The following is a 17226-nucleotide window of genomic DNA, read 5'->3' as shown; positions in this document are numbered from 1 at the left end:
TATAGGGTATTATATGGGGTATTATATTATATAGGGGAATATGATGATAAAGCAATTAATTAAAGAAATTAATGCTTTATTTATCTTCTTAAGGATGGGGACCGATGGTCATCAGTGAACTGCACACTATGTGCATGCATTAAAGGGACCATAGAGTGTCACACGAAACAATGTGTGCCAATCACAACCTGCCCCTCGGTGAGTGTCCCCTTTGAAGGGCTCATTTTCTCCCCCTGGCCATTCCTATGCTCAGGTACTACAATGGTGTGATTATTAAGGCAACATAAAAATAAAAATATGGTGCATAAAAAGCATATAAAACATCTAAAAAAAGACGACAACAAGAGAGGAATTATCATTCCATGATGCATTTTATGGTGGCTTGGAATGATGGCGGCAAATGTGTCGACACATTAAACATACCACAAAGATCCACTCTCCGGAATCATACACAGGCTTGTTGTCATGTTGACAGTCTGTTTACTGAGTAGGAAAGTACAATGTGGAATTGCCTGTCTGACATTAAATATAGCAAGCTAAATATAAGGCTTGAGAGAAGAACTATCTAATATTCTGCTCTAAATTTCATGTTTAGCATTGTGCATCTAAATGTGTATTGTATCTGTCAGAAAGCTATAATTCAATAAAGAGTGCACTTTCCTTTAAAACACACTATTATCAGTCACACTAATAGATGACAAACACCTACTTTAAGAGCAACAAAACTACTTTATAAGACACTCTTGGACACACATAGTAATTGTTTGGTATGTATTGGTAAACTGTAGCATACATCTCTGGTGTGTGGTGGTGATAATCAGAATGTAGTTAATAGTTTTTACAAGCTGTACTACTGGAGGGTTTAGTGTCATTACATCATCATGAAGTCTAAGGGTTAAGAATAACTTCTGACTCTTTCATTCTTCATCAGTTCAAAAAAACTTAAGAGTTTCCTGCCATGAGAAACCTGCGACTGCCAGACTACATATTGAATGAGTTTAACACCCCCTTTTCCATGGTGTAATTATGCTTTGTGAAAGCAAAGAGTTGTGGTGCATGTCTCCTGGGGGCCAATGCATCATTTACCCACTGGCCCCTCGCCACCATCCAAGCCTCTGATTTGGACATTTACACGATTTAATGTCAAAGTGGTTGCTTGAACACGGCCAAATTGTACTCTATATTTAGCAAGTGAAAAGTCGGCTCTGTGTCTCTCTGAAGACTTGAAAGAATGAAATGTATATATGTGCAGTTGGGGGTGCAACTTGCCTGGGGGCACTGGCAGAGATGGGGGGGGGCAGAGTCCTCTGATGTGCCCTTCCATGGAAAGATTGACACAAGCTCCCGTTTCTGCCAGCTGTCTCTTATTTCAGAGGCAGAGCTTGTCTCTCAGCCTTTAATGTTCTGGCACTCTGCCTGTCTTTCACAGAATAAAGTACTCAACAGGACTGGTTGCTGCCCCGTTTGTACTGAAAGTGAGTAAGTTATAGATCTTGTTACTATTCTTTTTACTTCCTGTCACCACCTCCCTGCACCCTCTTTTAAATAGAGTGCACACAGTTACTGTGGCTGACACTGGATTATTTGTGTGTTTGTAGATGAATTTCTTGGCTAAAGCTGTAACCAAGCAAGATTGCTGCTAGTATAATAGGAGTCCCTTTTTCCAACTCCAAACGGAAGTGATGGGAATGTTATCACCAAGCAGATCACCATAAGAACATAACTGTCTGACACTATTTGGGTATTTGGACACTCAACGATGCTTTCTGTAAAGAAATGGCTTCCCAGCCATTAAATGGTCCTCAGTGACATCCCCATTTGTTCTAGAATTAATGTTATCAGTTGATCATCAGGGTTGTTTAGAATGAAATATTTGTCTCCGACACTCATTTATGCCTTTAAGTAAAATTTGACAGATTTAATGACTTCATTTGTCTTTGTATAAGATTAAGATTCCATTTTAAGTAGGCTTAAAGTGTCATTGTTGACATTTTGCATTGCAAAAGTATTGTATCCCTGTGAAAATACTTTGAGGTAATCAAACAATCCAGAGATTAGTCAAATATTTTTTGTTAATTGAAAAAAATTACATTATTTGTGGAAAAAATACACTGATCAGTATTAATGTTAAAACCACTGACAGTTGAAGTGAATAACATTGATTAACTTATTACGATGATGCCTGTCAAGGATGCCATTATTTATTTGGCATGTGAACAGTCAGTTCTTGAAATGGATGTTTTGGACGCAGAAAAAATTGGCAAGCGTAAGGACCTGAACAACTTTGACAAGGGAGAATTTGTGATACTTATATGTCTGGGTCAGAACATCTCCAAAGTGGCAGGTCTTGTGGGGTGTTCCCAGCATGCAGTGGTCAGTACCTACCAAATGAGGTCCAAGGAATGCAAACTGGTGAACCAGAAACAGGGTCATGGGTGTCCAAGGTTCATTGATGCACATAGGGAGCGAAGGCTAGCCCATCTGGTCCAATCCTAAAAGAGAACTACTGTAGCACAAATTGCTGAAAAAGTTAATGCTGGCTATGATAGAAAGATGTCAGAACACACAGTGCATCACAGCTTGCTGTTTATGGGGCTGCGTAACCACATGCTAGCCATATGTTCATGCTGACTCCTGTCCATTGTCGTAAGTGCCTTCAATGGGCATATGAGCATCAGAACTGAACCATGGAGGTGGTTTGGTCTGATAAGTCATGTTTTCTGATACATCATGTGGACGGCCAGGTGTTTGTGCATCATTTACTTGGAGAAGAGTGCACCAGGATGCACTTTGGGAAGAAGGCAAACCAGCGGAGGCAGTGTTATGCTTTGGGTAATGTTCTGTTGGGAAACCTTGGCTCCTGGCATTCATGTGGATGTTACTTGGACACGTACCACCTACCTAAAGATTGTTGTAGACCAAGTACATCCTTTCATGGCAACAATATTCCTGGCTGGCTGTGGCCTCTTTAAGCAGGATAATGTACCTTGTCATACTTCTAAAATTGTTCAGCAATGGTTTGAGGAATATGAAGATTTCAAGGTGTTGACTTGGCCTCCAAGTTTTCCAGATCTCAATCCAATAGGGCATCTGTAGGATGTGCTAGACAAACAAGTCCGATCCATGGAAACCCTACCTTGCAACTAACAGAAGTTAAAGGATCTGCTGCTAACGTCTTGGTCCTAGATATCATAGGACACCTTCAGAGGTCTTGTGGTGTCCTTGCCTCAACAGGTCAGAGCTGTTTTGTTGGCATGAGGGGAACCAATGCAATATTAGGCAGCTGGTTTTAACATTATGGCTGATCAGTGTACATGGCCTGTTATATTTAGCAGTGTTTCAGTTACCTCTGGATATTAATCCACTTTGTGCTAGTGCTGATGGAGAATGGATGGATGTATCATGTAGGATGACATTCTGTTAATTATGTCTCTGAAAATGAGCTACCATATACAATTTGGGAAGAAGGTTTTGGAGAGTATTGAGTATGTAGGGAAAAAGTTCAATAATTTCTACCAATATGTAGGGAAATTAATAATTATTTAATTATTAATTAATTATTATGCTTGAATGGTTTATTTTTCTTGGAGATTTCAATTAATCAGTTACTGGAAGTTTTAGTTCCATGATATGAATGGAATTTATTAATTACAGTATCACTACGTAACCTGGGTTAGAATGTTCATTCCGTGAATGTAATTCTTACTAGGTATGTAGCAACTCTGTGGCAAAACTCTGTTTAGTAATGATTTCCCACCAGTGAAGTGATGCAGACAATAGATATTTAAGATGTATTTAAGGCATGCATTTATTTCTAACACTACAACTAACACACAACAGACATTATAAAACAAACACAAAATAACAGAACAAAACTGAATAAAATCAATGAGGTGGATGGAATATGGGAAGGCAGTAACTTAATTTAAATTGGTACCCTACAAGGGAAATACAGTTCAAATACAAGTCCTTGATCTTGAAAGCAAGACCCAAATTATAAAATGGATGAACACGATATATTATCAAATGAATGAAAGTGAATTTACATGGTTGTGGATGGAGCCTCTGGAAGTTTGGTGGAGAGGTGATGAGATGATCAGCGGGGATGAGGTCTAGAGCGAATCTCTGCGTCTTGCAGCTTTTTCGTAGTTTGCAGTTTTTACTTCTCCCCTTGGTCAGCGGCTGGTCTCCACGCAGGTATCGTCAGTCTTACGGTTCTGCTCCACCCCCCCAATGGAATCCCAAGGGGTGTGAATTTGAAGTCTAAAGTCCATGAATATTGATCACTGGGAATTCAACACCTGGACCAATGATCTGGGACAGTTGACTGGATCCTTGGTCTAGGGGTGTTATAACGGTTTGATGAATTTATGACCATATGCTGAAGAGAGTGGACTTTAATTTAAAGTGTGTGTGTGTGTGTATATATATATATATATATATATATATATATATATATATATATATATGTGTGACCCGCACAAAGGGTAAGAAACACAGCTTCCACCGTTAACCTAGCAAATCTGCACCAGTATAGACGCTATAAACATTGCAGGCTATTCAAATAAAGGAACTATACTGGGGCTAATAGTCTAAAAATAGAGCACAGGTGGAGATCTCATTGCTACGGGTAACATCAAAATAACAGTTTTTTAATACATTGTGGGGGACATTTGTAATATAAACGTAATCCACATCCACACGCACACCCAAGGTGATTCAGATAACAAGGCAAAGGAAGGCCAGCATTCCAGGTTTTAATGGCTTAGGGATTTAGAAACCCAAAAATAACTACTGTCTGAGATCAAACACCAAATTACAACAAGAAAAAAAAAGGAAAAATACATCGAATACAGGAAAAAACAGGAAAAACAGTGGTTGGCCAAGTGGACAAAGTCTCCGCCTGTAATCAGAAAGATGCAAGTAAAGCTATGCTAATTCAGATAATAAAATAAACTCAAGTAAAATCAGTACCAATGAGTACCATTGAACAAGTCGGTGTAAGCAATAAGGCCTGAATCTTATGACGCTAGACCTCTCTCCAAAACAAAGCGCTGCTTCTGCTGGCTCACAACTGCGTATACCGCTTCCAATATCAGAACGCACTACAAACAAAACACTCCAAATTAGTTCCAATTAACCACAATATAACTGGAGGCAGTATAAGAGGAAACTCACATAATTCCTTCTGCACTATGTGCACCCACAACTTCCCGAATCACCTCAACGCTATCCTTTTCTCGACCGAGTCTTCCAACTCTTTTAAAGGAAAAAATCACCTCTGCCACCTGGGCTAATCAACACTAAGGGGCGGGGCACAATTAAGTGGCGCTTCCATCCTTCCCCACCATACATTCTACATTCACGCCCCCCTTAATGTCACCATCCCGGTGACAAGAAATCCCACTACATCCAGGGCCTAAAGTCAGCCATAAGGGAACCAACTATAAAAGAAACTCCAAACCCCTCCTCTCCCTCTACTTGTCAAACTGTTGTACATGGGAGGTTGTAAGGATTTGAATGGTGTCGGGCCATTGTCCTACTGATCCTCCTCAACACCTGAGTGCCCGCAGACACTAACAATGCCCCATCCCCATCAATCCCCTGTGACCGTATCACCTGGTCACCTCACTTTTCGATTACCTTGTCCTGTTGTTCAGCCGGAGTTGGGGAGAGGGTGCCAACTCGCCTATCTGCACAAGGTGGATCAACCACCACCAATAGTGCAGGGTCACCCTCCTCCTCTACACTACCGTTTAAGTCCCCCACTCTCAGATGTAGACCTTCTGGACTATATTGCACAACTGCAGGTACAAATAAGGATGTAGATGGATTGATAGGAAGGGCGTGTGACTCCTGCCAGTGTATATTCTTCTCTGGCCCTGGCTGGCCCCTAGGTCTAATTTTGTAAACACCTTACAACCTTGTACAAAATACTGTCCCAGCGGTCGTGAATATTATAGCCAGACACAAGTGATCGACAATACACCAGCGTGCCAGGGGGTAAAATCAGAAGAGGGAACGCTTGATGTCTTGCTCGACTAGCTGCCGACTCCACAAAGGTGTGTCCGTGCCTGCTGGTAGACTGCGGAAAGGTGCTCTTGCTGTTCCTTCACCTACTCTTAAGTGGTGAATCCATTTGATGAATCTATATTGCCTAAAAGCAAGTCAAGTGGACAAAGCCTCTGTCTGTAATCAGAAAGACAGATTATAAAACTATGCTAATTCAGTTAATAAAATAAACTCAAGTAAAACCACTATCAATGAACAAGTTGGTGTATGCATTCTAAAAAACAAAGCGCCGCTTTGTATACCACGATTTCAACTGCGTATACCGCTTCCAATAAACAAACTATGCAATGTGTGTGTGTGTGTGTGCGTGTGTATGTATATATATATATATATACACACACACACACACACACACACACACACACACACACACACACACACACACACACACACACACAGTCACCGGCCACTTTATTAGGCACACCTGCTCATTGACGCAAATTACTGATCAGCCAATCACATGGTGGCAACTCAATACATTTAGGCTTGTTGACATGGTGAAGACGAACCGCTGCAGTTCAAACCAAGCTTCAGAATGGGGAAGAAAGGTGATTTAAGTGATTTTGAACGTGGCATGGTTGTTGGTGCCAGATGGGCTGGTCTGAGTATTGCAGAAACTTCTGATCTTCTGGGATTGTCACACACAACCATCTCTAGGGTTTACAGAGAATGGTCCGAATAAGGGCAAACATCCAGTGAGCGGCAGTTCTGTGGGTAAAAATGCCTTGTTGATGCCAGAGGTCAGCAGAGAATGGCCAGAGTGGTTCGAGCTGATAGAAAGGCTCAAATAACCACTCATTACAACCAAGGTATGCAGAAGAGCATCTCCGAATGCACAACACGTCGAACCTTGAGGCAGATGGGCTACAGCAGCAGAAGACCACACTTGGTGCCACTCCTGTCAGCAAAAAACAGGAAACTGAGGCTGCAATTCTCACAGGCTCACCGAAATTGGACAATAGAAGATTGGAAAAATGTTGCCTGGTCTGATGAGTCTCGATTTCTGCTGCAACATTCGGATGGTAGGGTCAGAATTTGGCGTCAACAACATGAAAGCATGGATCCATCCTGCCTTGTATCAACGGTTCAGGCTGGTGGTGGTGGTGTAATGGTGTGGGGGACATTTTCTTAGCACACTTGACCACAGTGTACCCATCTTCTGATGGCTACTTCCAGCAAGATAATGCACCATATCATAAAGCTCGAATCATCTCAGACTGGTTTCTTGAACATGACAATGAGTTCACTGTACTCAAATGGCCTCCACAGTCACCAGATCTCAATCCAATAGAGCACCTTTGGGATGTGGTGGAACGGGAGATTCGCATCATGTGCAGCCGATAAATTTGCAGCAACTGTGTGATGCTATCATGTAAATATGGACCAATATCTCTGAGGAATGTTTCCAGTACCTTGTTGATTCTATGCCACGAAGGATTAAGGCAGTTCTGAAGGCAAAAGGGGGTCCAACCCGGTACTTAATACCAGTGTACCTAATAAAGTGGCTGGTGTGTGTGTGTATATGTATACATATATGTATTTATCCATCCATCCATTTTCCAAACCGCTTATCCTACTGGGTCACGGGGGGTCCGGAGCCTATCCCGGAAGCAATGGGCACGAGGCAGGGAACAACCCAGGATGGGGGGCCAGCCCATCGCAGGGCACATTCACACACCATTCACTCACACACGCACACCTATGGGCAATTTAGTAATTCCAATTAGACAGCATGTCTCAGCATGTTTTTGGACTAAATCCAATAGAACTCCTCTGGGACATTATGTTTCGTCCATCCGATGCCACCAGGTTGCACCTCAGAAGGTCCAGAAGCTCAGTGGTACCCTGGTCCAGATCTGAGAGGAGATCCCCCAGGACACTATCCGTGGTCTCATTAGGATCATGCCCTGACATTGTCAGACATGCATACAACCACGTGGGGGCCATACAAACTACTGAGTATGACTCTGAGTTACTAATGAAATTTAGGACTAGCCTGCCGCATCATTTTTCACTTTGATTTTCATTTTGTTCATTTTTCATTTCATTTTGTTTTTGAATTCAGCCCTTTGTAGGTTGACAATTTCATTTCCATCAAACAATGTGGCATCCTTTCATTCCTAACACATTACCCAGTCTACATCAGTATAGATATCCAGCATGTTTCTTTTCCCCATTGATATCTGATGTGTTTTCAAAGTGTTCCTTTATTTTTTTTAGCAGTGTATATATAGAGGGAAAGAGTTTATGTGAGGAATATAGAATAGGCAATAATACTTTATGTGAGGGTAGCAAAATTATTCAGATCATTTAAAGGAACCTATAGACATAACATCTAGATATTTATACTGACAAATGGTACTCACTTAGACAAAACACACACAACAAGCAAATCTGAATACAGGTCATTCTCTTCGAGGTACTGTGTGTGAGGAGGGAGGGGGTGCATGTTGGATTCTTAAAACACCAGCGCTCTTTGTTTCATTCTGTTATCAGTATCTAAGTGTTCACCCACGCAGACTTGGTCACAAGGGGGTACCAGCCTGCGCTACGCTGGATCTTCAAAACAAAGCTCAAACAGTAGTTATTTTTGGGTTTCTAAATCCCTAAGCCATAAAACTTGGAATGCTGGCCTTCCTTTGCCTTATTATCTGAATCACGTTGGGTGTGTGTGTGGATGTGGATTAGGTTTATATTACATTGTGGGGACCAAATGTCCCCGACAATGTAATAACTTATTTTGATGTTGTGCGGACCAATTTTCAGATCCCTACAAAGATCTGTCAATGCAGTCAAAAAAGAGAAAATGGCAAAGGATTCATGGTTTCTTTGATTGCTTATGGTTAAGGTTAGGGCTGGGTAGAGGTTAAGATCGTCATGAGTTGTTGTCAGTTTTCCCCATAGAAATGAATGGAAAGTCCCCACAAAGATGTAATTACAAACCTGTATGTGTGTGTGTGTGTGTGTGTGTGAGAGAGAGAGAGAGCCTACAAGTTTTAAACAAATAAATTGATTTCAATTTTACTGCTCATTTTAAATACGTATCAGAGGACATTGTGGTATTGAAAAAGCTATGTAGATATTTGTTTTTAAGCCAGACAGTAATAAACTAAATTTGTAAAAGGAAAATCATTTCTCACAGAATCAGTGAGCCATCAATGCTGGTGAATACCAAGTTGCAGATCTTTTTTGATGAAATTACCCATAGATAGTAAAGATTCCTGAGCTGTATGTCTGTGTATGTACTGTGTAATGGCATGTGGATATCTGTATTTTAATGACCTTCATCCTGATCCTCAGAACCTGGCGTGTGCACAGCGTTTGGGGACCCCCACTACAACACATTCGATGGGCGCACCTTTAACTTCCAGGGTACATGCCAGTACGTGCTGACCCGGGACTGCTCACCAGCAGCCGCCTTCCAGGTGCTGGTGAGGAATGACGCCCGCCGCACACGCTCTTTCTCCTGGACCAAGTCCGTGGAGCTGCAGATGGCGGGTCTCAGTGTAGGTCTACACCAGCACCTCACTGTACGCCTGAATGGCAGCCGCATTGCCTTGCCGTACAGTGGAGCTGGAGTACACATCAACCTGGACAGCTACCTACTTAAGCTCAGCACCAGTGCAGGTGTGCTGGGGTGGCCTTCGCTCTGGGTGTCAGGGGACAATTCTTGTCACAAACCATTTCCTATAGTGCTTTAAGCTAATGTAGTAAAATCTATGGCTGTTTCTGCCATTATTAAACAAACAGTAAAGTTGTTAATATAATCTAGATTTGTTTTGCCTTGTTTTACATGCATTTATTGCTGTTTTATCCTGTACATTGAGGTCAGATAAATATGGTTGTATCGCTTTCCCTTCCTGGAGCAGGATTGGAGGTAACATGGGATGGGGACAGCTTTGTGGAGGTGGTGGCTGCACCTCACCTGAAGAACAGCCTCTGCGGTCTCTGCGGAAACTACAACGGGCACAAGCAGGATGATGTCATTGGCGGTGATGGTCACTTCAAGTTTGATGTGGATGAGTTTGCTGAGAGCTGGCGGGTGGAAAGCAATGAGATCTGTAATCAACCTCCGCACAAGCCCACCCTCCACCTGTGCCCTGGTTTGGTCAAGGTCAAACTCCGTGCCCATCGTGAATGCCAGAAGCTCAAGTCCTGGGAGTTTGAGAAGTGTCACCCTGTGGTAGACTTCCTGCCGTTCTACAGGTATGTGTGAAAGAAGATAATTTGTGAATGGTTGCTCTGGACAGACTGTGGTAAGTCAGTCCCTTCCCATTTAACATGCTTTTGAGTAATTCATGGTAATGAAGAAAAGTCACCCGATGGATGGTGCTGTAACTGTATGACATAATGACATAACATTCAGATTAAAACACTGATGATAAACCACCCAAGTAAAGTACAAAATGAATAAAATAAAAAATAAAAAGTCTCCTGATCCAAAACTGGGAGTGAAAGTTTCCCCTCCACTACAAGCCTGGTGGCTGTTTGAAATAAATGAACTACAGCAGAACCTTTATGTCATTATCTTCAAAGGATTCCTTCGGCCTGCCACGTCATCCTAAAAAATTTCTATCACTACTCCCCGAAGCATCCAGGGCCTGCCATGCTACTCCTGCCATGGGCCCTAACTAAGGCTAACACTAATGTTGGGTGGGCAGCTATGGAAATTCGAATAGAAGTTTCACAATTAAACTCTCAGATACATTCCATCCTTGGTCATTCTGTAGCCTATTTGTTGGCAGAAATGCTCAGTATTCTTAGTGCCCTCTTATTTTGCTTCTAAGGTCCTGTGTCACAGACATGTGTGAGTGTCCCGTGCACAAGAACTGTTACTGTGAATCCTTCATAGCCTACAGCCGTGCCTGCCAGAGAGAGGGTTCGCCGGTGCTCTGGAAGCCTGAGCAGAACTGCATGGGTAAGGGGCATAAAACAATTGTTTAATTTTATATTTTAAAACAATGATCATAAAAAAGGGAGACAATTTTGTTCTGGAGAAGATAAGGATACTGGATGTCATTTTACTTCATAGTTCACAGACTTTAAGTAACTGAATGACAGATGTGTCCTAGTTCATTCAAACAGGGAATTATACTGTCTCAGTAATAAAAGTGACCAAATAAAAGCATGCATTTTGTACCTTTTTATACACATAAACATTCCAGTTGTACTCATTCCTGCAGCTTGTGAAGAAGAATAGCTTGAATACACTGTTTCTCTAACAACACAATCTATATGCAGAGCTAGGCTAGGACTGAAAACTTAAACTTCATAACATTAAATGATTCAGTTTAAACACAATAATGTTTTTGTCTTTTCCTTTTTTCTTCTAATCCCTTCAGCCACCCAATGCAAACACGGTGCTGTTTATGACACTTGCGGTCCTGGCTGTGCCAAGACATGTGATAACTGGAATGAGATTGGGCCCTGCAACAAGCCCTGTGTGGCTGGCTGCCACTGCCCCGCTGACCTGGTGCTTTTCCAAGGCCGCTGCATCAGGCCAATTCTGTGCCCTGGGCAGTGACACTGACTGCCATGGTTGTGCTGTGGATGGGGGGGGGTCATGTGGGACAGTGGACTAGGATTTGTGTACTGTGGGGGAGGCGACATAGTGAAAGACCAGGAGACAGGAGGAAGACTGGGCATCTGCTGTTTACCTGAAACTACCTCAGCTAAAGTAACGTGGATGTGCAACCTTACTGTGACATAAATCCTCCCCACCACCATCATATCAGTACCACCAGAATGGCACATTTTCTCCCCGGAACTGTAGTCTATTACAAAACTTCCCTGAATAAAAGATCCACAGATGTCTGCCTCCACAAAGTAAAGGTAATATGCTCTGTGAGCTTAGATAGTCTGTTGTCGAAATGGTGCTTTAAAAAGCAACAATGAGAACATTAGGGTGGAGCAGTAGAGGTGGAACCATTATTTTTTAAGATAATTTTAAAAATAATAAAAGGTTTGGGGAGGAGATGAAGTGAATCATCCAACTTCTTGACCAGGAATATAGCAAATGGTCCACCTAATTAATATGCCATAACAAGAAGAATCTAGTCAACATATGCTTATATTGCCATTTTAATTTATGTATCATAAATGTACCATTGTAGCAAATACAAAATCATAAATATTGTGATTTGATATGGGTAAATATATATTTGTCCTGACATTCAGTTCTGGTTTTTAAAAAGTTGGATTTTTTGTAGCAGTAACAAAGATTAACTCATTTTGTAAAGTGTACAGAGTAATCTTGTGTTTATATTGTGTTTTTTTTCTTGACAGTTTACAGTTTGGCTCTATTCAGTGAAGCCACAGTTATTAGAAGTATTGTGATAATTTAAGGTATTAGTATTCAGTTCAGTTACAAATTAGAAGTATATATAATTATTTAGCATTATATGTAATTGTTTTTCATGTAAATAAAAAGTTATTGACTATACATCACATTATCCCATTCATTGCCCGTCAGGAACTCTAGTAGTGGCAATACAAATGGCTTCATGGGGTCTGAACCTCAAATTTATTTTATTGAAACAATTTCTGGATTTTGATATGGAATTAAATGCTCATGCCATGTTCTACTACTGACCTTTTTGCACCTCTCATGGCATCGGCCTTTCAGATTTATGCTTTATTCCAATAAATGTTCTTGGCTTGTGTGTTTCTTAGTTTCCCCCAGCAGTCTCATCTGATGGATTCAAAATTAGCAAAACTTACGAGAAAATGTAGGAGAAAAGGTCAGCAAAAATAACAGCCTCCCCCCCCCCCCCCCCAACGCACACAACTCAGTAGCTCCACAGATTGTATTTTTGTAAAAGTAGTTCTCACTGTAAAAAAAAAAACTATGTAATGTAATTTTGTTTTACTATTGTCTTTATCATCTTTTACTGACTTCTAAAAATGCTCTTTTAATAATGTGATTTGAACCCGACAGCCGTTGTTTCGTGGTCATTTGGTTTGTGTTATATTTTATGTTGTTAGTCCTGTCTTGGAAAATTTGCAGTAAAAGCACTGCCTCTTTTTGGCTTGCCACTTTAAATTAAACCAAAAAGCCAGTGACTGGCTATTTGGGAATACAAAACAGATGTTTGATTAATATTTGATTCATTCAGCTCAGCTTATTTGAGTTTCAGTAAATAAATGACAAAATAGGTAAATGAGTAAGCTATAACAGGTGAATTACTACTCCTGAACTGTCATAGTGCTGAGTCTAACATTTGGCTAATAACTAAATGTTGCTAAAGCTATTCAACTTATTCCGTCATTGTAAATTTACATTCTATAGGAAGGAGCAAACTTAAATTGTAGCTTGTTCAAGTAGTGATAATGCTGTGTCACAAAGTTTAACATAGCCAGGAGCTGATACACCTCCCCTGAAGTATTTGTGAACCCGCATGCAAGTTAGTAGGCTACTTATTAAATAACTCCAAGAGATACTGTTTGCAATTTTTTCATCAGAGGTTCAAACATAAATACATGCAAAACAATATATATTAAAAAATGGATCTTAACATCTTAACAAATCTAAACAGTAACTGTAAAACACTAATGCAAGTTTCCACCAAAATGAACAAGGCTTCAGAAATGCAAGTATGGGTTTTCTCTACTTTTCTAGCAAAACTGTTCTGCAGGGAGAAAAATCTGAATTTGCTCCAAGACTCTATCTGGTGGTCAAGTTGGGACATGACAAGTCACTCTGCTCATTACATATACCGTATACAAAACATCAATTCCTGTATCTTTAAATAAATGCATCTATTTATGATAAAAATATCTGAATAAGGGATATGGAAAAAGGGATAAACTGTTTGAGTAACACAATATAACTAAAGCTTTTACCTGCTATGAGAAATGAGCCACTTTTCATCACAATTGGCAGTACAGCTTTAGTGCTTTAAGCTTCATCTGGCCACCACTAATAACAAAAGACCTGCTACTTCTTCATTTGCAGTTTTGAATCCTATATAAACCTAAATGAATCCCCCATGCGTTGTGCGTTGTATCATGGTGAGATTAAAACCGAGGTCTAAACGCATCTGTGGAAAGCGCTTTGTAAAATGTTTTTATTAGTTTGTACAGAGGTTCTCCATCAACACATGTATAGTATTGACAAATATCAATAACATTTGCAATAATATTAACATTTGCAGCTTCACTTAGGGAATATACAGTAAAATTGTACTAGGTTCAGTGTTGCCAGTTCTGCATTTTATGAGTAAAAAAGGAAAGTAAAAAATCTTTTTTGGCTTGTTTCCACAAATGCAGTACTTGCTTATTTGGACAATAAAAAGATTGTTGAGGTTGTGCTGAGTAATAGCTGTGATAGTCTGAGATGGAGCCAGTTCCACAAAGGAGATAAAATATTATATGATGACAATTTGTATAAACTATAAAATGTAACTGGTTATTGTAATCCTGGTATGTTAGTGATACAGCCATGATGATCCTTAATATAGCGCAGTAGTATTCAAACTATTTTTCATAGGGCTTACCTTAGGAATGATATATTTGTCCTGAACCCCCCCCCACCCCCCCCCCAGGGACTGTGTTGGGAAACCCTGCACTAGTCTGTGTTTTGCACCATGTCCTCCTCAAAGCTCTTTTCACCACCAGGTGTTGCTAGTGAGCATTCAAAGCATGGAGAAATTAACCACTTTTCAAAACAATTGACAGCACAGCTTCAGTGCTTCCGGAAGCTTCATCTGAGGGGTATTCCACGAAAATAGCTAAAGAAAGCCATACATTCCCAAAAAGACTCAGACTCAAACTAGCGCAAAGGCAGGGGGCACCGAGGCAAAGGATAGGGGGACACGGGGAGCCAAAGGGAACCCCGGCAACCAAGAAGTGGAAGCTGCAGGGGCAGCAGGTGACCATGAGGCTACAGCAGGTGGGACCCTCAGCAAGAGTGAGGGAGGAAGGCGGAGGGACCAACAAAGGGGGCGAGGAGGAAAGTGAAGGGGACAACTGAGGAGGCGAGGAGGGAACAGCAGCCGTGGCAAGTGAAGGTGCAGCCACAGCCGGCCAAGGCGCAAGTGACCAATGAGTCGACGACGGGAGACCTGCAGTCGACTGACGAGACGTCAGAGGCAGGACTGCAGCTGGTCAACGAAGTGCCGAAGGTGGAACCGAAGGTGGAACCGAGGGTGACCCCCGAGCCGAAGCCAGGGGAACCTCAGGCAACCGCTGAGGTACAACCATGGGGAACGAAAGCGAGCTAGGGGGAAGGGCCAGTGGGACCCAACCCCGGCGCAGGTGTCCCCTCCCTTTCCCGGGAGATCAAGAGGCATGGACCCAGCCATTTTCAACACACCATTTTCTCAAGAATGTCCTTTTATGTATCTGATCCTGGAAGGGCTGCAGTCATTAGTTTCACATTTTGGTGGATCTGGCATACACAAACTGAGTGCATACCAGAGGCGTTTACCATCTTGCACCAAACTGGACGTAACTCACAAAACCTGGAGATGCCCACATCATCATCTGGATGCCTCTTAGTGTACTAGAAGCTTGATCTTAGAGATCGACTTTTATTTAAATTAGAAATAGATTATTTTATACTATTTACAAATAAACAAGATTAACATATAGAGTTAATGTGCATTCTGCCAGGATGGTGGCGTGCTTCTCACAATCTAGGGCCAACAGTTAGCATTACGACAACAATTTCCACTGGTAGTCAGCTGTCCAATTTGACAGCTGGTTGACGCAACGAGTTGACTCATTAAAGAAAATACTGTGTGGCTCTACGCGTATGTGCTACAGGAGAGCGAATCAGAGAGAAAGAGAGAGAGCGCATGCGCCCATTTAAAGAAGAATTAACGCTAAAGTTTTTCTTCTTTAAAACATTTTGGTGCTTTCTTCTTTTAAAATACACCGTGGCGCTTGTGCCTACTCCTAAGAACACGTGGCTGCGGCCAGACAGACCCCCGCTGGACGTTTATGCGCTAGCTTGCATTCATCCTGCTATATGTTTTATTAATCCTTAAAAACGTAATTAGAAATAATACAAATACATGCAATGTATTTTCATTCTATTAAAGTTTAACGGCAACCCTTATCTCCTAAACCATATGCTCCCCGCCCAGTCAGAATAAGGGATACGCCCCCCTCCCGCTTATGATATAGACGGGGAGAGCATTATCTCAGTGCATTCTTCCCAGAGCATTATACAATAAATCTCAGTGTGGACATCTTTATATTACTTGTTAAGATGTTTGATGTTTGCTAAAGGTGTGTGTGTGTGTGTGTGTGTCTGTGTGCATCATGTATGACCTGCATGTGTGTATCTGTCTTATTTGTATGTGTCTGAAGTGAACATATATATATCTGTGTTGTATGCTTGTGTTTGTGTTGGCCCTGACTATACTTTGTGTCATTATTTATGCTGCGCACTGAGCAAATGGCAACATTGGAGGAAATTGAAAGGTATCAGAAATGTGACGCAGAGAAAAAATAGTGAAAAAATGTGGAAGGAGCCTTACGTGAACTAAAACAGTGCAGGAGCCAAAGCAACATCCCAAAGTGACAACAGCAATCAACAGAGGAAAAACAAGGGACAAAAAGAAAAAGAGAAGAAAAGGATAAAATAATAATAATAATAATAATAATAATAAAGGAAGACAGACGACGACAATAACTTAAGCTCATTAGACCGGCAATTATCATATCTAGATCTATCTGCAAAACGTCGAGAATGTTGGTTTGGATACAGATCACTTGTTGCAGATTCAGAACAGCCAGGGGGTGGAATTCTGGTCGCGATAGAGCCGTCCACTGACATACAGTTTGTCGACTGTGATGACAGCACGGGAGCCTCCGTCGATTAATTTTTTCCGTATAAGGAACAGGATCTTCCTTCTTTCCAGGATCTCCTTGGGAAACTGGTCATTGATACTAAAGTTTGTTCCTTTTAATTCCCGGCCTGCGACTTTTAACCAGTTCTTTTTGTTTAAAGTGCTCAAATTTGGCCACTATTGGTCTAGGTCTGCGTTCATCGGGTCTCTTCTCTCCTACGCGGTGAACTCGATGGAAGCTGATGGTTTTTACTGTGTCCTCCGGGAGTTTTAGCTGAGTTTGGATGAACTCTTTCACCGTTGTTTCTGGATCCTCGTCTGCTTTCTCCGGGTTGCCTGAAATTACTAAATTGTCTCT

The 17226-nt window shown here is 41.4% G+C and overlaps 1 protein-coding gene across 3 annotated transcripts in view; it reads left to right on the top strand.

Moving 5' to 3' along the window:
• bmper (BMP binding endothelial regulator) overlaps nucleotides 1-12835 on the top strand; it is a 31928-nt gene extending 19093 nt beyond the window's left edge. For all 3 annotated transcript variants that reach the window (XM_049024812.1, XM_049024814.1, XM_049024813.1), the window contains exons 11-16: nucleotides 94-198; nucleotides 1430-1475; nucleotides 9373-9699; nucleotides 9942-10278; nucleotides 10860-10990; nucleotides 11415-12835. In XM_049024812.1, the coding sequence (XP_048880769.1) occupies nucleotides 94-198; nucleotides 1430-1475; nucleotides 9373-9699; nucleotides 9942-10278; nucleotides 10860-10990; nucleotides 11415-11596 (1128 nt within the window). In that variant the 3' untranslated portion in view covers nucleotides 11597-12835. The remainder of the gene's footprint in view (nucleotides 1-93; nucleotides 199-1429; nucleotides 1476-9372; nucleotides 9700-9941; nucleotides 10279-10859; nucleotides 10991-11414) is intronic.
• Nucleotides 12836-17226: the final 4391 nt, after the last annotated feature.

The sequence above is a fragment of the Brienomyrus brachyistius genome, chromosome 9 (assembly GCF_023856365.1).
Source record: "Brienomyrus brachyistius isolate T26 chromosome 9, BBRACH_0.4, whole genome shotgun sequence".
NCBI lineage: Eukaryota > Metazoa > Chordata > Actinopteri > Osteoglossiformes > Mormyridae > Brienomyrus > Brienomyrus brachyistius.
Note: the sequence above shows the minus strand (reverse complement) of the source record. Positions and strands in the feature narration are given on the sequence as shown.